Genomic DNA, 22,769 nt, shown 5'->3' with positions numbered 1-22,769 from the left:
TTCTTTTGTGATATAAATGTAATCCACATAAAAAAAACTGTAACAACACTTGAAACAGAGATGTGAGAAGTGTAACATGGCTGTGACAAGGTGACAGATATGCATGAGCTTCTTAACTTTTTGAAAGGAGTTAATAAATATTTTTTGTTCATAAACAAACGAACAAATGAACAGTTTTGAGTTTTACAAAAGTGTCAAGTGCTATTGACGTGTTATTGTTAGATTGCTCAAAAATTCTGTTAAAAAATGTCAAGACTCAACATTTTCATATACAATTAAGGTATGAAATCTGAAGCAGCTTTTGGAGAAAAAAAAAATCATTATTCCAAACAATGTAGAGCTTTACCCCACAACACGGCAGTTCACCCGAATCCTGTTGCAATGAGACCATCACTGTAATTCATTTAAACAGGGCACTTTAGGGTCTTGAGACATTTAAAATCAATTGTATTGCTCTGGTTTCTTCATGGCATCCTAAGCCGGCTGCCCGATGCAGCTGTAAATCGTTTTGTTTGGAGGGAACGACTCACAAGACGCTGCTGCGGCCACCTCCCCACCTCCCCTCCCCACCATATTCCACCTCCCCTCCCCACCTCCCCACCATATTCCACCTCCCCTCCTCCCCTCCATATTCCACCTCCCCTCCTCCCCTCCCCACCATATTCCACCTCCCCTCCTCCCCTCCCCACCATATTCCTGCCTCAAAAATACTTGTGACGTACTGCAGGAAGTTCCCAGCAGAACGTGCGCGCCTGCGGGAGGGGCCGATAGAAAATGGCGAGTCTGTGCAAACGGCAGCAATGTACGATCGAGAGGCGCGGCTTTCGGCAGGAACTTGACTCATGGCGGCATAAACTCATTCACTGTGTAGGTAAGCTCATTTAACATAACGAGCAGAACTGTTAAGCGAGTATGTGTGGGTTATGTCATTTATTTACGACGCTGGCATGGTTGGGAAAATCTGTTCCCGTTCTCGGGAAGCGCAGCAGCTTTTTGTTGTTTCGCAAGGCTTTCTCTTAAGCTGGTGGCCTCCCTCAGGATCTAATACGAAATTGCAGTGGTTGTAGTCAAAATATTATTATCGACATTATACGGTCGATAATTATATCCCATATTATTTTTTGGTTTTGGTTGGTTCAATGATAGAAACGCTAAAGGCAGCAATTAGAATGTGTTTATTGCAAGCGGGCGTGTCACGTGCAGAGAGGTAATTGTACATGAGCCAATGAAAACACGCTCCTTTCGCCGTGGTGCGCGTTCCCTCTTTTTATCGCAGGCCTAGGCTATGATTTTTTGTTGGGGGAGGGCTGCGCGCTCTCGTTCCTTATCGGAGTATGTAAAGTGGCGTGCGTTGGCTCTGTCCTCAATTCGCTATAAAGGGGACGCGCATTGCTGCACTGGAGAAATGTGTGGAAAATAATTGCGTATTTAGGGTGGGGGATGACCAAGAAATGCGCATAATCACTTAGCAACCAAGCACCAAGCTTGTTTGCAGCAGTCGCTGCGTAGGCATTTTCTGGCCAAATGATAAAGTTCAGTGAAAGAATGCAACACATTATCGTTTTGCATCTTGGACTACGGGTCGATATCCGTTTTAGAGTCTGATAAGCGGTTGTAACATTGGGGCTAGCGCAGCATATACATAAATAAACAAAATCGCGAAATAATCCTAGAATAGCTTATGGATTTTAGTGTGGTTTATATGTGCTGTGCTGAGAAGATCGACCGTCGAAAATCGCCCTGTTATATGTACTCTGACTTGTGAATGTCTTTATTTTTTAATTCTCAGGCTCGCCCACTGAATGAACCTTGACTTGCCCCTCCCCCATGCTACTATTTCTTTAGCTTTGGGTAATCCATTTACATCGGATATTGCGATGTTATTGAGAGACTGGTATTCATTTCTTACTTGCACCCAATTTTTCCTCCGCTCTGAAACCTGTTTTAGCGTCTCTTTTCACGTCCCTTACTGCATCCCGTCCGTTGACTGTCGAATATTAGATGCTTCATCCGTAACTGCCAACTATTTAATACAGTGTTTACATAATTCAGGCGCTGTTGGTGCTGCTGTTTTAAGCACTCGACATAAAATGCCCGTCATTTGAATGAAATAAAATGTTCCACTTTTATTTAGCTGTTGTAAGGTGGCATACAAAGAGGAGCTTTTAAGTAAACCTTCCTCGGATATTTTCGGAGGCGTTACATGTAGCGTTACATTGCATTCTGTGTTTTTTATAGGGCTTGGCATAAATGGGCTCTGATTTGAGCAACACCGATTTCGCTGATCTTCAAGTCATTAGCATATTCTCCGGAAATGCTTCATGCTTTTATCACATGATCTGTGCAAAGTCTGCATTATTCAAAACCTGCCCCTATTTAAAAAATCCGCCTCTGTCTCCCAGCATGAAGCACCTTATTGTATTCTGTATTGTATCGTATGACACTGTTAGATGTGTTTGCCGTATGTAGTTGCGTTTGTGTTGTTTGAAACGCGATTCTAGTAATTTCCTTGGTAAAGTCAGCGCGGTGACATTCTCTGCACCAGCAGTTTCTTACAAATCGCATGTGATTTGGGGCAGAACGACCTGCCCTTCCCAAGACATGATATCTCTTTTAATATGTCCCTTTATATTGGATGATGGCTGGTTATGATACAGGGTAATGATTGCATTTAATTGTAGACAGGATTTGTTTTTGTTCAGTATTTTTGGTTTGGCTATTTACTCTAACAAAACTGCTGTTTAGCAAACCCCATCGATGAGCCCGAGATCATAACAGTAGCAAAAGGGAAAGTTGTTTATATTTTGAAAAAACAGTCATACTATCGAAAGCCCATATTTGAATTAACATGTGTAAATTCAGTGGTGTGTTCATTCGTCATTTATTTTTGTTGCTTTGCTTCCTTTCAAGGTTGCATGAAGCTTTTTTTGAAGGCCTTGACCTTTACTTGAAATGACTTAGAGAATGTGCTAAATCGAACAGAAGCCTTCTTCCCTGTTTGATGTCATATTACTAATAAGGTGTGTTTGTTGAGACACTAACCCATAAGCTTGTACTTTTATCATGAAGCGAGAGCATTTTTAAAATTTCAGCTTTGTTCTTATGCCTGCTACAATTACAAAGATTTAAGGAGACAGAATGACGCTTCAGCAGATTCTCGTTGTTACTAAATAGTAATTAATAAGTAATAGTTATGTTGTAGATGTAGTGTAAGTAAAAAATCGTAGGAATTTGGACTTGTCAGTGCTCCAATCACAAATGTGTTCGTTCACTCGTAGCAACTGTTGTGAGGTTGGACAAGCTTTAGAAACCACTGGCATAACCCCCATTCAACCTGAAGAGAACTGTTTGTCAAAAGACATATTTTATAAGTTTAGAATGGTTATGTTGTCAAGCAACAGCTCCCAGTAACATTATTATTCTTTTAATGAGGTCCACCTTAAATAATGCAGCAGTTACATTCCACCATTTAGCGCAGAAAAGCAAAATTCAAACAGAAAGCTGGTGAATATGCAGAAATTCGCCATGCGAAATGCAGAGTTCTGCTTTGGGTGATTTAGGCTATCAAAATATCCCACTTGTTTTAAACAGAAATTGAAATTTTTAGTTTTGTTTTTTTTTTGTTTACCTTTTTGTGATTGGACTGAAGACATGCAGAATGGACTGCCATCAGTTAGCAAGGTCAGTTATAATAATACAATAACTGCCACAAACAGGGGAAAATAAGCCATAATCCTTCTAGGCATGTGCTAGCCTAAATAAAGGTTTTAACTTGAATTTTAAAACATCTACATTCATAATATTACTTGGAGTACTATTTTAGAGTTTAGGAGCTATATAATAGGATGATCTTCCACCAACTGCGCCATAAGTCTCCTAAGCATTTGCAGTAAGCCTGCCTCAGCTAAGCGCAGTGGTGTGGATGGGCTATACTGCTTCAACTGATCAGTAATATATGCTGAAATTAGGCCATTAAGACATTTAGTAAATTATTTTAATAATTTTATATTTATTTATGGACAGCCAGACACTCCTCCTCACCTTCACCAGAATCTACTGAAAATACTTGCACCCCATGTCAAATTTTGAAACACCTGCTAATAGCGACACGCCACAGCACGTCATTAGAAAAATTCTCATTCTCTTACTGCTTAAAACATCGTGCTCTGTCTCATATATGACCAAAACACTAGTTCTGGTCAAACACTAACACCACAATTAACTATAATGATGTTTAATAGTAACTACACATTACATTACATTACTGCAAATATATCTGGTACATTCATGTGGTCTAAGAAATGATGATAATGATGATAATGATGATAATAATAATAATAATAGCATGTAATAGTTTTTTCCCCCTAAAACATCCATTTTATTTAAGTTATTCTAACACGAACACCACCAGCAAATGCTATATTAAATCACAAATACAATGAATTAAAAAAATACTGTAATTCAACTTCCAAAACTGATGTAAGGATATTTAAAACGTATTAAGATGCATAACACTTGTGCAACATGGATACCTTCACATGCCCATTAACAAACCACAAACCTTCATTTTTTTATTTTATAATACACTTTCAGTTGAAGCACTTCCCAAAAATGTAGTCCTAAAATGTGTCCAAAAAAATTCCTCTTAACCAGTCATTCATAAGATGCCTTTTTAAATCATCCGTGCTGTTCTTGAAGCTGAATTCTGTTTACGGTTCTGGTAGCTGAATTTTACGAGTAAAAAAGCCTTTGTCCAGCTGCTGCTGAAAAACCCTGCATAGCTTTGTGCTCTCACTACTGCAGAATCCAAGAGGTTTCACTGCATACAGTGGAAGTTCACCTACATCAACATTACAGCACCTCCAGTCTTCATCACTCGTAGGGTCTACTCTGATTGGGCTTTTGATGGTCTTGAGCTATATCCAGTCAAAGATTGTATATGCAGGTCAAGGTCTTGCATGAAGCAAAAAAAAAAAATCTTAGAACACTTCTTTATTTAAAAAGACTGTAAGATGTAAAACCAAGGTCAGTGGGCAACACAGCTGTCAGGCGTGAATACAAGAGAACAAACACCACACCCAGAGCAGGAACTCAACATGGTGAGATACTAAAATCCAATTCAAACTGCAATCAGAAGTTAAAAACAGCTCATCACTACTTGCTTTTCAGCTGATCCTGTTTAGCTCAGCTTGGCAGCTGAAGTAGCTGAACTTGCAGTTGACTAGCTGATGGGATGTTTCTCAACTGGTCCAAACTAAGTGAAGCTAAACTACACAGATATCAGGACTGCCTATACACTAACTGTAATGCACGCAGTCCAGTTTGTATTTTTTTTAGATCAGTTTTAATTTCCTGTCCACTCAAACAGCTTTAGCTCACTGATTTTTCTTTTTTGAACTTTGATTTCAGTAGTTTTCATGGACTGATTAAAACTTTATGAGCACCTCCCTGTTTCTATGATCATTGTCTATTTTATCAGCTCCACTTACTTTATAGATGCACTTTGTAGTTCTACAGTTACAGACTGGAGTCCATCTGTTTCTCTGATACTTTGTTAGTCCCCTTTACCCTGTTTTTCAGTGGTCAGGACCCCCACGGACCCTCACAGAGCAGGTACTATTTGGGTGGTGGATCATTCTTAGCATTGCAGTAACATTGTGGTGGTGGTGCATTAGTGTGTGTTGCGCTGGTGTGAGTGGATCAGGCACAGCAGTGATGTTGGAGACACCTCAGTGTCACTGCTGGACTGAGAATAGTCCACTGACCAAAAGTATCCAGCTAACGGCGTCCTGTGGAACAAAGTATCAGAGAAACAGATGGACTACAGTCTGTATTTGTAGAACTACAAAGTGCACCTTTGTAGTAAGTGGAGCTGATAAAATGGATAGTGAGCGTAGAAACAAGGAGGTGGTCATAATGTTATGTGTAATCAGTGTATGTATTTCATAAGGTGGACCGTATGCACATTTATTGATGTTTTATATGTGATGAGTTGTTTTGTGTCTCCTCTTGACACGACTGATAACTAGACTTTTAGTGATGTGTAATATCAGGTTTTGTTGCATGATGTTGACCGCACAGAAATGATTACATTTATTTTTTTACTTATCATTAGAGGAGAAATACAGAAAAACAGGCATGTCAAATTTGTCTTCTTAAATTCAGGCAACCAACCTTTATTTAACCTCAGTTACAGTGTTGCTGGGTTAATACAGAGCAAGGGATTGATCAAGTGTAAGAGCATATTAATTAATGAAAGTAAATTTAATGAAGACTCAATAAATGTCTCAAATCAGGTTAGTATAAAAGAAGTGAAACATTAATAATAAAAAAACATAATAATAAAGCAGTAATTAAAACATGGCTAAAATGTAAAGGTTAATAAAATCAAACTGAATCAAATCAAAATAAAACAATAGGAGAATAAGATAAAAAATTAAGCAAATTATTAATGACATAATAAAAGAATCAATTAAAATAAGATTATGAATAATAATATATAAACTAACAAATAATAAAGTAATGAACAGCTCTCTCCAGACAGAGCGAAGGTGGTTAGAGAGTACAAGTTTAAAATGACCAAGTGACGCCAGCGAGCTGAGCTTTAGTGTTTCCTGTAGTGAGTTCCAGCTCGATAGTGCGCTGTAAGTAAAAGCAGATTTTCCCAGTGGGATTGGTGTTTTAATTTTTATTTTATAATGGAAGGTTAGTCCTTCATACCTTTTTCATACATTAAATGATACATTATTGCCAGACTTATGTCTGCCAGGTTCACAACTAATTGATTCATTAAAAGTCAAAATGGAGCAAAATAAACTTCCAGAAATGTCCAGACACCTTCCTTACGCACAATTGGCCGTGTGCCCAGTATAAACACAATGCGTGTTAGGGAGTGTTCAGAGTTGCACACACAAGTTTGACAAATTCCCATACCTGCTCAGATACTTAGTGTCATGGGAATTGTGCAGGTCATTAAATTCCCAGAAATGCCAGTTATTCTGCTTTGTAAATTAGTTACAGTGGTAAATATATACCAAAAATGACAAACAAGTCTTACTGTGGAGATGCAAATGGAAGTGCTGCTTTTTGTATGGTTTTTGCCTTTTATTTTAATTAAATATTTGATATTCTCCAAAGATTATAAGGTCCAATATTCAGTTTTATTCACATATTTAGCTGGTTAATGCTGGAGATCACAAAAGTCTTTTTGCAAATCTTTGGCTCAGCAGTTTTTGCTACGTTCAATATGAACAGCACACATTTCTAAATAGCCACTTCTTCTCTTGGTGCATGTATGTGTCATTATTTGATTGTTTGATTTGAAGAACTCCAAGGAATTTAAGGAGAGTTTCTGTTTAAATAGATATAATAAAATTATCTTAGGTGATGTCACATTAAGTCTCACACCAAGTCTCACATTAAGATTTCTCATTATTCTCTCTTCAAAACTTAGTAGCTAACTGAAACTGTAGCTAAAACTGTAGCTGAAACAAGGCTGGTTGGAAACTGTAACAGATAAATTTCCACTATGCAATTGTTAGCTTGACTACAATAAAAAACTCCAACTGATTTAACTGAAGAGCGTGACCTGCTACTTGAAAAGCAAATGATTTGGAATTAAAGGCACATTCTGAATATATATAGATAGATGGATAGGGAAAAGGGAAAGGGAAGGAAAGGCATTTATTGTAGCAGCACAAATACAGTAAAGAGCAAAACAAGAGCAACTGTACATATTATACAGATACATAGATAGAAGTAAAGACATATAATAAGAACATAAAACAACCATAAAATGTATAATGTGCAGTAGATAAAGAAGTTGCAGCGGTGTATTGTCACAATCCAGTGAATCATCTAAAATGTCCAAGCAGAAACACAGTAACAATGCACTGTAAACGGTGTACTAAATATTGTACAATAATATATTAATAGTTGTGCTATATGTATGGAAGCATACACAAAGCAGCCATACATAGTAATATGAGTAGAGAGATATAGTAATGTTCATCTGGCTCAGTCGAGTAAAGATGTGTACAGTGTGATCGCTGTTGGTACAAATGAAAATGTGTTTTGACAAAAAATGAATTATGCGCTACGTTTTCACATTAGATTGATTGAGATGTTTGCCAACGTTTGTAGAACTTATAGAACTTGTAATAAGTAATTGGACAATTAAATACTTTTTGAGCAATACATTTCAAATGGTAAGTAGGTTAGGTTGAGAGAGATTGAAATGAAAAAAAATGTAATATGCACGACTTAAGAAGCTTTATTAAGCGTTACGCATGCAATTCTATCAACTTAAGTGACAAACGATCTCATGTCAGGTATTATAAAGTTTCACATGCTATATGCTATATAATGCATAATATATTCATAGTTCATGATGCGTACAGGATTCATAGGAAGTGTTACCAGCCATACTTCATTGTAAACATGTAACAAAGCTCTACAAAATGTCAAATGTAGTTATAGTTGTTTGTGTCTACACCATTTTTTGGAGCTAATATTGTAGTGTTGTGAAACAGGACTTTGTAAACTCTGTATTTTTTGCTGTATAAAGCATTGTGCGGATATTTATACCTAGTTTTTTAAATGGCAAAGGACTTCTTTTAGTTTTTAAGTTTGTCTTGTGCTTAATTTTTTTAAAAAAGATGCTTAGCACCTCTTGGACCTGACCTGTAACTCACAGACTCATGATTTGCAGGCTCAAGATAAGGAGGGACTATTTAATGTCAGGAAGCTGTGTGCTCTCAAGTTTTTTGACATTTGCTTAAAAATACGGACATTGGACATATGTTTAGATTTGGCAGATATTTCAAACCAATCTTCCGTTCTGTATTTATTGTACTCCAAATAGCGGAATGGTTAAGTGATGCTGGGCTACTAGACTAAGATGCGTTTTATTTATTTTATTGCATTTGTAACCCTCTACAAACAAATGTTACATTTTCTGTAATGCTAATCTTTATGTATGGGAATTGGCATTGGTATCGGCAGATGCATACAGGAAAAATATTGCTTATTGACATTGGTTCACAATTCCCATATCAGTATTATTTTTACCTGTAATTGACACAGACCATGACTTATTAGCTACTAATCCTTGTAAAGTTTTATAAATTCTCATTTTTAAATGAGAACAAATACATAAACCTGCTTTTTCCTTGCCAGCTCACATATGCATTACTGTATTGCTGTTACTGTATATTCCATATGTGAAACAACGAAACTTGAAGTCTCTGCTGTTTTGATGTATCTTTCTTAAAAAAAAAAAAAAGAGATCCAACAGGCTGTGGATAATGCCTTTAATGCCACCTCTACCATTTCGTCCGTGATTTCGCAGTAGACACAATTTCTGACATAAACAAATATAAATTTGTTGTTGTTGGATGCCAGATTTCCAGTGAGTCCAGAGTTTTTGAGCCCTTTTTGTAACTTTTGTGTTTTCAGATGTCCCTTCCGGACAAATGTTTGCATTCTTTTTGTGATGGCAGTTCTCGGCTAAAATCTTGTGAAATAATGCAGTTACTGGGCTAGCTACATGGGTGATGTTTTAACTCGAAGCACAGTTTTCTGACCTTAATCAGACTAATAATACAAAACTGGGTAACTATGTAGGAGAAGTGCAAGCATTGTGTGCTTATCTCGGATGGCTCTGTATCAGTTGGTTACTGCAAAATTCTTGTGTGTTTGCTAAGTCCACAAGATGGCATCATTAATAAACTGCTCACAAAATGAAACAGGGCTATGAACGTAAACATAAAGCCTTATCATTCTGACACTTCCTGGTGTCTTCTGGTCAGTGGATGGTGTCTCTTTGTGTTTTCTAACTCCCGTTTGAACATATAAGGCCTAAGAATTTGTGCACCAGCGCTGACACTCTTTGAGAAAGTAAGGTGGCATTCTGGGACTCACACAAGCACTACTTAGTTTCTCAGGTTTCTCAGCGCCCTACTTAGCATTTATCATGTAGCACTTAATATTGTAATAAGTTATGAATAATGTAATAATCCCAAAAATATTACATTTTGCACTTAAATTGCCAAATAATGTAATAAAAACTTATTGTAATAACATTTTTACCTATACTGTAATACCATACTACATTTAGGTTAATCATTTGTAATACCATATTACATTATTGAGAATTTATTAAATGGGTGACAGTTTATTTTGAGTGAATAAAACAAACTCAACAGACTCTCAGCAACATATCAACATATTAATGATTTTGCAGCAGTAAAGCATCTGAATACATTCAATAGATTATCAAAGTGTAGCCATTATATTTTCAGGTTAGTCCTTTGTAATACCATATTACATGATCTGGAATTCAGTATATTTGTAAGTTGACTATATTTTTCATACGGACATGTAATGCTTTTAACTGACAGTGTAACACCATGATTTTCATTCTACATTCAAACATTTTGAATTAAATTTGAGAATAAGTATTCTGCACTTTATACAGCTTAACGTTAGTAACCCTGCATGCACATTGCCAGTGACAAGATCACTGAGGAAGCCAGAAGGCATTACATTCCAATGAGAGGCAACAATACTAATGAGTGGTTTCTGGGACAGATGTAAGCTGTGATGATCTAGTTGTTCAGCCTGTTAAGCATTATGAAAAGCTATAACATTTTGTAAAATGCAATAAAAATAACAATCTGTGATTATTCCCTTTATTTAACTAAAAAAAAAGTACAAAGAAATGGCTTTTAATATTTTGTCTGACCACCTTGTTTATTTTGTAAATATAAACAAATTAGGATGAAAAGTTTAGTCTGAATATTCAAGTTACACCATTTTAAAACATTCAACCACCAAAGGCTCAGTCTTTGCAAGCAACCATGAGTCGTGGCTCACTGCTTTGTGCCGAGCTTTGGAAGAGAATTGTCAGTCATTTCTCAGTGCAAGCGTGCAAAGAATTTAGGGCTTTTACCATCTACCATACATAATATTGTGAAAACATTCAGGAAATCCTGAAGAAATCTGTCCATGTAGGCCAAGGCTGGAAACCACTGTTGAATGTGCATGACTCTTCAAGCCCTTAGAAGACATTGCATCAGAAACTGTGTTAAACGTAGCCACATGGGCTTGGGAGTACTTTGGGAAATTGTCACTTGGCACAGTCAGTTGCTGCAAGGAGAAGGCCGTCCATTCATTTTATGCAGAAATGCTGCTGAATTCTCTGGACCTGAACTTATCTCAAGAGGTTCCGAAACACAGTGGAAATGTATCTTGTGGTCAGACGAGTCCACGTTTTAGCTTGTTTTTTGTGAAAACAGACATTAAGATTTCTGCCTAAAGATGAAAGGGGCTTCCCAGACTTTTATCAGCAAAAACAGCAAAAGCCATTATCTATAATGGAGTGGGCATGCATCATTATCCACAGCATGAGTGCATATGTGTGAAGGTACCATTGATACCAATAGGTCTGGGCCATATGGCCAAAAATGTTAAAACGATAAAAAAATTCATATAATTCGATATTGACACTGCGTTAAATGTCAAATCATTAGTTCTCTCAATTATGAATGCTGCTTTTTGCTTGGTATGTCAATGATGGATCACATCGGTTTACTGCCATCGCTCCTACCACATCCATGTCAGAGCATATCACAGTATTCAAACGGCAGCTAGCAGACGTCTGGGTTGCTCTGTTCTATCGTAGTAGTTTGAGGGGTGAAGGAACTGCGATTTTTCTTACACTCTCTGTGTGAAAGCATTAAATGCAGTGTGAATGTCTTGCACCAGACAGAGTCCTCCTTTTAGGTACGTTTAAACTGAAATAGGTGTTTTTATGTCTTGTTTGTTCTACAAGTAACAACAATTTGCTGTGCTGTGCGAGTGACAGAGTGCTTCTTCAAGCCAGCTTCTAACATCTTTTCCTGGGAAGTCCATAGTTATTTAAGCAAGACTGTGCCAGGCCTTCTGCATGTGCCACAATAGCATGGCTTCATAGACACTGAGTGCCTGGCAGTGTGACTGCGTGACGTCATTGGAGTATTATGATTATAACACTGGATGCCGTGGTCCACTTCACCCATTTTTTAGTTGTACACAGCAGTGCAGTGACGACCTCACCCACATGTGTTCAAATTGGCCAGTGAAAGTCTTTAAATCAAAATATAATTAATGGCCAGAAAAAAAGGATCAGATTTCTCTTCAGGTTCGAGTGAAGTTACCTGCTGCATGCTAACTTCGTCATTTTAGCTCTTTTTTCCCCACTGCCTTCATGTACGTAAACTGGAGTTCCAAAGCATGTCGGCGTTCATTTAGATTCTTTTCACATACCACACGGGGAATCCATGTGGGAATGTTGGCATTTTGTTTGGTTTGGAGGAGAAAAGAAATCTGTTTTTAAGTAAAAAATGTAAAGTCCGGCGTTGAAATCCCCACCTAGAGTAGGGACAAAAGGCCCTCTTTATTATACTGCCTAAGAGTCAAATCAAATCACCAAGACTTGATTTGATTAGTTTATTTATGGTTTGAACAGAGTTATTGTTTTTGCCTGGAAACATTTTAGGAATACCTTAGGGATACATCAGTACCGATATTGGTATCCGATATCGGGCCGATACTGTGCGCATTTACTTGTACATATAAAACGATACCAAAATAAGATGCCACCTAATACTGTGTGATGTCGGTTTAATGTCCGCTGCTGAACAAATGAACAAGCAACTCAAGCTGGCAATTAAGGAGGGCCAGCTCACTAACTACAGCTCGCTAAAACTGAATGAATAGTCCTCTCTACTGATGACCATTTCATTCGGCTATTCAGATTCAAGGTCTGTTTATGCTAACTTGACTCTGTGTGAGAGAGAGTTTTGAGGTATAAATGTTGAGGTATATATATGGTGTTTTTGGTATAGGCTATAGAGAGACATCCTTCTGTATTCATCACTGCCTGGCTTTTAAGCTTCAGTGAAGTTTCTCAGCGCGTACTCAGTACTCAGAGTGCAGCCTGCTGTATTATATTAAAAGTATGAGTCACCAAGGAACAAGATTTCTAAAATTGCACCATATATTTGGATAAGATTGGAAACCCCTGATACGTAAGATTGCTAGCTAGCCAGACCCTTTTCTCATTTCATCAGAGCAAAGTATCAAAGCAGTGTGTCGCTACTAAGCTAAGTTGTTTTTAGCTTAGCTTTCAGCTTGACCAGGCTAACTAGCCATATTTTCATTATTTTTAATCTCTATTTTCAAGTTTTGAGTTTATTCATTGGAGCTCCTGCAATGACTGGCCTAATATATGGACTCTATATAATATATGGATTTTTTGGCCTGTTCTAAATTTGCTGAGAAACTTTTCACCATGCTTCCACTTAGCTCTTAAGTGGAGTGCGATGGCTGTGTGATGCTAAGCCAAAAGGTTTTAGAACTTGAAAGAAGAATTTCTGTGCTTTATCAAATAAAGGATGATGAGGATCTTTGCAGTTACCACCAGAGTGGATGCCAGTATCCCCGAAGGGCTGCTGCGGCAGACCAGGCCGAGGATCCCTATCTTGTGCTAGAGGCTAAATCCAAAAGTAAGGAGGTGTGCTGCTCCACTGTGCTCTTGGTTGAACTGTAGGCTGCTGGCTGTGGGTGTATGCATGGTTGTAGGCGTTCCACCTGCCACCCAGTACCACGAAAATTCCAGCTGAGCAACAGGTTCTCCAAGCTGGAACACACCACTCCATCCTCTCCTACCTCATGATGCACAGGGTGCTATCAGTGCTGCACACTTGAGTGAACTCTCCAGCCATTCACTTTACCCCAGATTCATCTTCGAACCCCACTAGGCAGTGTAGTTAGCACTTCACCTCTCTGTTGGAGGCCATGTCATTTCTGTCCCATCAAGCCCCTCAGCTGGATTTGGCTGTGCAGCAGAAACGCTGCTCCCCTCCACATACCTCCGCTACAGGACCATCCCGCCAAGGACCCTTGTTGGCCTTAACAGTCGCCCTGAGTGCTGCCCCTGCCTGTGACCAACGACATGCAGCCCCTACACCAGACCCTGCCACTAGACTGGGCCGGGCGGCAAGTCTTCTGCACAGTCCACTTGCCGGACGATGTCCCATGTTGAGGGATGGAGTTTGGCAACTGTTTGCTTCTCAGTACCATTGATATTTGCTCAGATATTCCTAGTAGTTATTGGTAGTACACCTAGCACTAGCTCTCTATGTAAGAGCTAAAAAAATGTCAATGAAGCAGACAAAATTTATGATTTTGTAAATACAGCCCCATTTCCAAAAAAGTTGGGTCACAGTGTCGAATGTAAATAAAAATAGGATGTAATGTTGTGCAAATCATATAAACCATATTTTTAAAGGAAAATACTACAAAGACAACAAATCAAATGTCGAAACTGAAAAACTTTGTTTTCTGAAAAATATATGGCCATTTTTAATTTGATGCCAACAACACATTCCAAAAAGTTGGGACGGGGCCATGTTTACCACTGTGTTTTATCACATCTTGTTTGAACAAATTTTGTAAGTGTTTGGGAACTGATGAGCAATGTTGTTGTAATATGGGCAGAATGTGCTTTGATACTGTCTTCCTGAAATGACCAAAGCCTTCCCTGAAAGAGATGTCTGGGTGGCAGCATACAGTGGGACAAAAAAGTATTTAGTCAGCCACTGATTGTGCAAGTTCTCCTACTTAGAAAGATGAGAGAGGTCTGTAATTTTCATCATACAGTGGGTTGCAAAAGTATTCAGCCCCCTTGAACTTTTCAACCTTTTGCCACATTTCAGGCTTCAAACATAAAGATATGAAATTGTAATTTTTTGTGAAGAATCAACAACAAGTGGGACACAATTGTGAAGTGGAACGAAATTTATTGAATATTTTAAACTTTTTTTAGAAATAAAAAACTGAAAAGTGGGGCGTGCAATATTATTCGGCCCCTTTACTTTCAGTGCAGCAAACTCACTCCAGAAGTTCAGTGAGGATCTCTGAATGATCCAATGTTGACCTAAATGACTGATGATGATAAATAGAATCCACCTGTGTGTAATCAAGTCTCCGTATAAATGCACCTGCTCTGTGATAGTCTCAGAGTTCTGTTTAAAGCGCAGAGAGCATCATGAAGACCAAGGAACACACCAGGCAGGTCCGAGATACTGTTGTGGAGAGGTTTAAAGCCGGATTTGGATAGAAAAAGATTTCCCAAGCTTTAAACATCTCAAGGAGCACTGTGCAAGCGATCATATTGAAATGGAAGGAGCATCAGACCACTGCAAATCTACCAAGACCCGGCCGTCCCTCTAAACTTTCAGCTCAAACAAGGAGAAGACTGATCATAGATGCAGCCAAGAGGCCCATGATCACTCTGGATGAACTGCAGAGATCTACAGCTGAGGTGGGAGACTTTGTCCATAGGACAACGATCAGTGGTACACTGCACAAATCTGGGCTTTATGGAAGAGTGGCAAGAAAAAGCCATTTCTCAAAGATATCCATAAAAAGTCTCATTTAATGTTTGCCACAAGCCACCTGGGAGACACACCAAACATGTGGAAGAAGGTGCTCTGGTCAGATGAAACCAAAATCGAACTTATGTTTGGCGTAAAAGCAATACAGCTCATCACCCTGAACACACCATCCCCACTGTCAAACATGGTGGTGGCAGCATCATGGTTTAGGCCTGCTTTTCTTCAGCAGGGACAGGGAAGATGGTTAATATTGATGGGAAGATGGATGGAGCCAAATACAGGACCATTCTGGAAGAAAACCTGTTGGAGTCTGCAAAAGACCTGAGACTGGGACGGAGATTTATCTTCCAACAAGACAATGATCCAAAACATAAAGCAACATCTACAATGGAATGGTTCACAAATAAACGTATCCAGGTGTTAGAACGGCCAAGTCAAAGTCCAGACCTGAATCCAATCGAGAATCTGTGGAAAGAGCTGAAAACTGCTGTTCACAAACGCTCTCCATCCAACTTCACTGAGCTCGAGCTGTTTTGCAAGGAAGAATGGGCAAAAATTTCAGTCTCTCGATGTGCAAGACTGACAGAGACGTACCCCAAGCCACTTGCAGCTGTAATCACAGCAAAAGGTGGCGCTACAAAGTATTAAAGCAAGGGGGCTGAATAATATTGCACGCCCCACTTTTCAGTTTTTTATTTCTAAAAAAAGTTTAAAATATCCAACAAATTTCGTTCCACTTCACGATTGTGTCCCACTTGTTGTTGACTCTTCACAAAAAATGTCAATTTCATATCTTTATGTTTGAAGCCTGAAATGTGGCAAAAGGTTGAAAAGTTCAAGGGGGCTGAATACTTTTGCAACCCACTGTAGGTACACTTCAACTATGAGAGACAAAATGAGGGAAAAAAAATCCAGGAAATCACATTGTAGGACTTGTAAAGAACTTATTTGTAAATTATGGTGGAAAATAAGTATTTAGTCAATAACAAAAGTTCAACTCAATACTTTTTAACATAACCTTTGTTGGCAATGACAGAGGTCAAACGTTTCCTGCAAGTCTTCACCAGGTTTGCACACACTGTAGCTGGTATTTTGGCCCATTCCTCCTGCACATCTCCTCTAGAGCAGTGATGTTTTGGGGCTGTGGCTGGGCAACACGGACTTTGAACTCTCTCCACAAATTTTCTATGGGGTTGAGGTCTGGAGACTCTCCAGGACCTTGAAATGCTTTTTATGGAGCCACTCCTACATTGCCTGAGCAGTGTGTTTGGGATCATTGTCATGCTGGAAGACCCAGCCACGTTCCATCTTCAATGCTCTCGCTGATGGAAAGAGGTTTTGGCTTGAAATCTCACAATACATGGCCCCGTTCATTCTTCCCTTAACACGGATCAGTCGCCCTGTCCCCTTTGCAGAAAAACAGCTCCAAAGCCTGATGTTTCCACCCCCATGCTTCACAGTAGGTATGGTGTTCTTGGGATGCAACTCAGCATTCTTCTTCCTCCAAACATGGCGAGTTTAGTTTTTACCAAAAAGTTCTATTTTGGTTTCATCTGACCACATGATATTCTCCCAGTCCTCTTCTGGATCATTCATATGCTCTTTGGCAAACTTCAGACAGGCCTGGACATGTACTGGCTTAAGCAGGGGGACACGCCTGGCACTGCAGGATTGGAGTCCCTCTCGGCGTCGTGTGTTACTGATGGTAGCCTTTGTTACTTTGGTCCCAGCTCTCTGCAGGTCATTCATCAGGTCCCTCTGTTCTGGGATTTTTGCTCACTGTTCTCATGATCATTTTGACCCCACGGGATGAGATCTTGAGTGGGACCCTCGATCTGTCGAGGGAGATTTCCAATGGTCTTGTATGTCTTCCATTTTCTTACAATTGCTCCCACAGTTGATTTATTCACACCAACCTGCTTGCCTATTGTAGATTCACTCTTCCCAGCCTGGTGCAGGTCTACAGTTTTCTTCCTGGTGTCCTTCGACGGCTCTTTGGTCTTGGACATGGTTGAGTTTGGAGTCTTGACTATTTGAGGCTGTGGACAGGTGTCTTTTATACAGATAACGAGGTCAAAGAGGTGACATTAATACAGGTAACGAGTGAAGGACAGAAGAGCTTCTTAAAGAAGAAGTTATAGGTCTGTGAGAACCAGAAATCTTGCTTGATTGTGGGTGACCAAATACTTATTTTCCACCATAATTTACAAATAAATTCTTTAAAAATCCTACAATGTGATTTCCTGGATTTTTTTTTCTTATTTTGTCTCTCATAGTGTAGCTATGATGAAAATTACAGACCTCTCTCATCTTTCTAAGTAGGAGAACTTGCACAATCAGTGGCTGACTAAATACTTTTTTGCATCACTGTGTGTGTGTGTGTGTGTGTGTGTCATTATTAATTTTTTATACATTTTGTTTATTCAAATATTAAATGTATTTGAATAATATATATATATATATATATATATATATATATATATATATATATATATATATATATATATATATATATATATATATATATATTATATAATTATATTATATATTATAAATAAATATATTTTCTCAGCAAATAAACACATTACACAAATAAATAGATTTTGAAAATGTGTCTTGGGTGCCTAGGACTAATACAGTACTGTGCGAAAGTCTTAAGAGAGACATGGCTTAAGCACTACGTGAGCGATGCAGATGTAGCTCTAAATAACTTCTGCGTTCAAGAAATGACAGAGACCCGAGAGGAGGCGGAGTAGCTATTTTCATGAGAGCAAATATCCAAGATAAGTTACTGAGCGCAGTGTTGAAAGAAAAGCGTTTTGAGTTTGCGTTTTGCCTAGGGAAAAATTACTCTCCTGTATTTGTAAGGCTCTACGGGCCTCCTTCTATTCCATCTTCTGCAACAAACTAAGTAGCTGAGCGTCTGTTGCCAGAGGATTGGACTTGAGTCATGAATTACTTGACACTTGACAAAATGGAGAAAGACTTGTGACTCCAGTGGCTTGGGCTTTGTCTTTGACTTGAGCCTCGTGGCTTTGACTCAAGAATAGAATAAAAAAATAAAATGGATGAAACATGGAGAGGCACCCACCTGCAGCTCCTCACCTTTCATGTGAATGGATTTGTTTCCTGCCGTAATTTTAATATAAAGTTGGAACAGAAAATTCCAATAAGATGCTGGTGAATAAAAAGTCAAATGTTATGTCTGTCATGGGTATCGGGTGGGGTGAAAAAATGTATTAATAATGACTATACTGCCACACTACTAACATGCAAAGGCTGAATTACATTTTTGGTGTTCACTGACATCCTTAAATTAGCTGATGAATGCATACTGACTTGTTTAGGACTTGAAGATTAGGACTCGAATTTGATTGAGACTCGGCTCTTGAGACTTGCTTCTTGTAGCTTAATGACTTGTTCCCACCTCACTCTAGAGATAGATAGATAGATGATAGAGATAGATAGATACTTTATTGATCCCGAAGGAAATTTAGGCATCCAGCAGCAACAACACAATACAGTAAGAAACATATTCAACATCTATTAAACACAGAAGAATAGAAAATATATAAGGGTATAAAAACTTTCTGTACAAGGTAAAGGACTATCTGTGGATGTATATCTATTGCACTATACTGCTTTAGAAATGCTAGTCCTATGGGATTTTAATCTCAACTGGTTGTCAAATGCATCCGATCATTTAAAAGAAATGTATGGCAGTTTATTACTGAAGGTCAACTTACCACAAACCACAAAGGACCCTACCAAGTCTACCCTGATAGATTTATTTTGTCCAACCAAATGGACAAAATTACTGACTCAGGAGTTTTTGATCTTGATTTCAGTGACCAGTGCTGGATTGGATGTATTCGAAACACCAGGGAAAAATACAGGCTCTCAGATGTTGGTGAGAAGAATTGGAAAAATAAATTAATGAGCAAGCTTTTCTTTTTGACCTAGCAAATAAATGAAATTGACTTTACATTTAAAATTCCAGATTTAGCAGTTGATTTAGCAGAATGGTAAACGAACACACCCCCCACAAAAAGCTAATAATAGGAGATAGATTGAGTCCCTGCTTGAAGTAATGAGGAAATTTCGTTGCTAAACCAGGCTGACTTGGGCAACTGAGAAGAAATTGTGCCTCTGTGATTAGAAATGCCAAAACGGACTATTCAGCTCAGCACACACCCTTCCTACATTAAAAAAAGGGCATTACATTCTCTCAAAAACTGCTTCATTATCCCAATCATAATTTTTGTTGATACAGAGTTGATCAGAAAGAAATTTGCCAAGCTTTTAATGTACATTTTTTCTGAAACCAGTCACATATTTAGTATGGTTTGGACCTTTATTTCTTGTTGCAACCCTTATTTTAGAATATATGACATGAATTTTTTATTTCTATTTTATCTTGTACAATTGCCAGTATCTAGAAAACAGCTTGTTATCCCACTGCGTAAAGTACAGCAGTAGGTCTGCGGTATAACTATAGACCTCAGAGCTGTCATGCTAAGCTAAAATTCAACTCAGATTATTTCTAAAAAAAAAAAATCTGTCCTGTTTAACTTTCAGTCTGGCTTTAGAAAAATCTCTGCGACTGCACTGATTTTAAATGATCTGATACGTGGCCATAGATACGAAGAAGCGGTGTGCTGCCATTTTTATTGACTTCACAAAAGCTTTCAACACTTTTGACCACAGTCTTCTTTTGGGATGCTTACAAAGGATTGACTTTAACAATAATGCAATGCAGTGGGCCCAGAATTACCTCTCGGACAGAAAACTGGGTAACCATAAATCAGATTTAACTCCATCCCACAAGGCACAATCCTGAGTCCAGTTTTATTTAATATACATATCAATGCTCTTGCTGCCTCTGCCTCTGACTGCAAAGTGCACCTGTATGCAGATGACACGAGATCATGCAGCAATAGAAAAACTCCACTGCTCATTTATCTCCTTACAAAATGCTCTTTACAAGTGCTAATTATTTTAAAATGCCACAAACTAAGTTTATGCTGTTCTCCATATCTGCAGATATTGATTTTCTATTTTATTTCTTTTGATACTGTAACTTCCCTGACAGGATCCAGCATTGAGTGAGTCACATTCTAAGTACCTCGGCATTTGGCTGGATGTGATACTTACATTTCAGACTCATATTGATAGACTAGTCAGTAGGTACAGTCAGAGACTTTGATTCTTATAAATGAAATAAATCTTGTCATGAAGGCAACCTTGCTATCACTATTAGACTATGATGATGTTGCCTATAGACATGCATCTGCCAGTACCCTCAATCCACTAGGCTCAATCTCTCAGTCTACCTTGCAATTCATTACTGCTGACCCTTACAACAAATACCACTGCAGACTGTATGATAAATTTGGTTGGTCCTCACTAGCAGGTTGGGAAACACATTGGCTTATTTTTATTTATGATCACTCTCTGCCTATATGCCAGCATCTCATCAATGATCTCAATAAATAACAGTAATTATCAGACCCAGCAGTGCCTGGATCACCTGTCAGCTACCTGGAGTTTTTACTGTTAAAATGAGCTTTTAGCTACAGTGCACCAGTGAGCTGCAATTACAAGAGTCCCTAAAACTTGGCACGCTGGTGTCATTCAATCATTTTTTATAATTTTAGTCTCTAGTAGGGGTGCAATGATTCAACTTGGTAGTCTAAAATTAATGACCAAATTAGTTGGCATCTAATTTAGTGACGTCATTACGTGTCTTTCTCACACTCATTAGGACCGTTTTGACATTACCACGCATTGTAGAATTAACAACAGTGCGATGGCTGCCTCAAGAATCAAATCCTCAAAAGTGTGGGAGCATTTCACACTAAACTCAAAAGAAAATAATGTTCAGTTATATTAGTTGTAAAGTCAACCTTAGCTGGCATTAGGGCATACCTCCATGCTGGAGCATCTGAAGAGGAAAGTAGTAGTATGTGAAGTACAGAAGTGTGTGGTCTGGGACGTGGCGATAGTCGTCCTATTAGCTGCAACGTGTTTTTTGAAATGCATGTTCACTTGAATCGTTAATGGAGTTGGAATAGAGAAGCAAGTAACTACAGTAAGTGGCGTAACTGTACTGTACTCACCTCTTTCCGTATATCCTAACAAGCTGTAGCAGCATTAAATCACATCTGCTCCTGACAAGTAAAGCACTATTTAAGTATTAACACATTCCTAAGTAATGAAAGTGAGAATAAGAAGTGGGTTCATGCAAGTTACAGCCCTGATTTAAACAAAAGTAAACACTGCAAATTGATGACACTGTAGGGCCCAGTCCCATTTCTTCTTTTTACCCCAACCCGTTGTTTTTGAGTGTCACCCTAACCCCTTGGAACTGAGTTACATTAACAGTCTACTAGCACTGCTCTGTAGACAACCTGGCCTGTTTTCAGTGATAGCAGTGAAGGGGAAAGAATTCAGCAACCTCACTGCTGGGCTTTAGCTACATTTAGGGCTTCATATACCTTGAAAGAAGGGTTTAAATTATTTATTATCACTCGCCGCTAATTCTTACAGACAGCTACGAAGCTGAAGTCAGCTTTTCGCCAGCTTCTTGTTTGAATTTTCCCATTCCGCCTTAAATGGTGCAGTAGTTACATTCTGGCGCTTCAGGCGTCAATACTGCTGGACTATTTAAGGTGGAATCGGGAAAGTTAGCTATCTAACTACCAAGACGTTAGCATGCTGTTAGTGATTTTTTTTTATTGCTTGTTATGAAGCAAACAACCATAATTAATTGAAATGACATTAAATTAAGATAATACAATGGTTATTGGAATTTTTTAATAGAGAAATACATTGGAATGCGCAAAACAGGGGCAAGGGGTGAAATGGGATTGGGTCTGCATCAGACAAGACACAAAAGCAGCACTTTCAGTTTAAACATACTTAAAAGGAGGACTCTTTTTGTCTGGTGTTAGATATATTGGGGTTCACCTCTCAAACTACTATGAATCCAGATGTCTGCTAGCAGGTGTCTGAATACTGCGATATATGGATGTGGTAGGAGTGATGGCAGTAAGGCGGTGTGATCGATCGCTGACCTACCAAGCTAGCCCACATTTACTATTCATACTAAGTTGATGTTGTTGAGAAACTAAACAGTTTAGCGCTGTTGTTGGCCACTTTTTTAGCATTTGTAACGGGACAGCGGAGCACTTGTCACCAGACAGCTAAAAAAATGTTTTCTTTCTTAAGTTTTGACTTTTATAAAAAATTGCGGCCGTGCTTTTCCAGCTGATAAACAGCTCACCAGACACTTTCTCCCACTGTCCCATAACAGATTTGTGAAATGAT

The 22,769-nt window shown here is 38.5% G+C and overlaps 1 protein-coding gene across 3 annotated transcripts in view; it reads left to right on the top strand.

Annotated features, from left to right (window-relative positions):
* Nucleotides 1-768: 768 nt before the first annotated feature.
* Nucleotides 769-22,769, top strand: part of lcor (ligand dependent nuclear receptor corepressor) — a 107,554-nt gene continuing 85,553 nt past the window's right edge. For all 3 annotated transcript variants that reach the window (XM_037534450.1, XM_037534449.1, XM_017709548.2), the window contains exon 1: nucleotides 769-871. In XM_037534450.1, coding sequence (XP_037390347.1) covers nucleotides 775-871 — 97 coding nt within the window. In that variant the 5' untranslated portion in view covers nucleotides 769-774. The remainder of the gene's footprint in view (nucleotides 872-22,769) is intronic.

Source organism: Pygocentrus nattereri, chromosome 25 (assembly GCF_015220715.1).
Source record: "Pygocentrus nattereri isolate fPygNat1 chromosome 25, fPygNat1.pri, whole genome shotgun sequence".
Taxonomy (NCBI): Eukaryota; Metazoa; Chordata; class Actinopteri; order Characiformes; family Serrasalmidae; genus Pygocentrus; species Pygocentrus nattereri.
The sequence above is the reverse complement of the archived record's forward strand: the minus strand, read 5'-3'. Positions and strand labels throughout refer to the sequence as shown.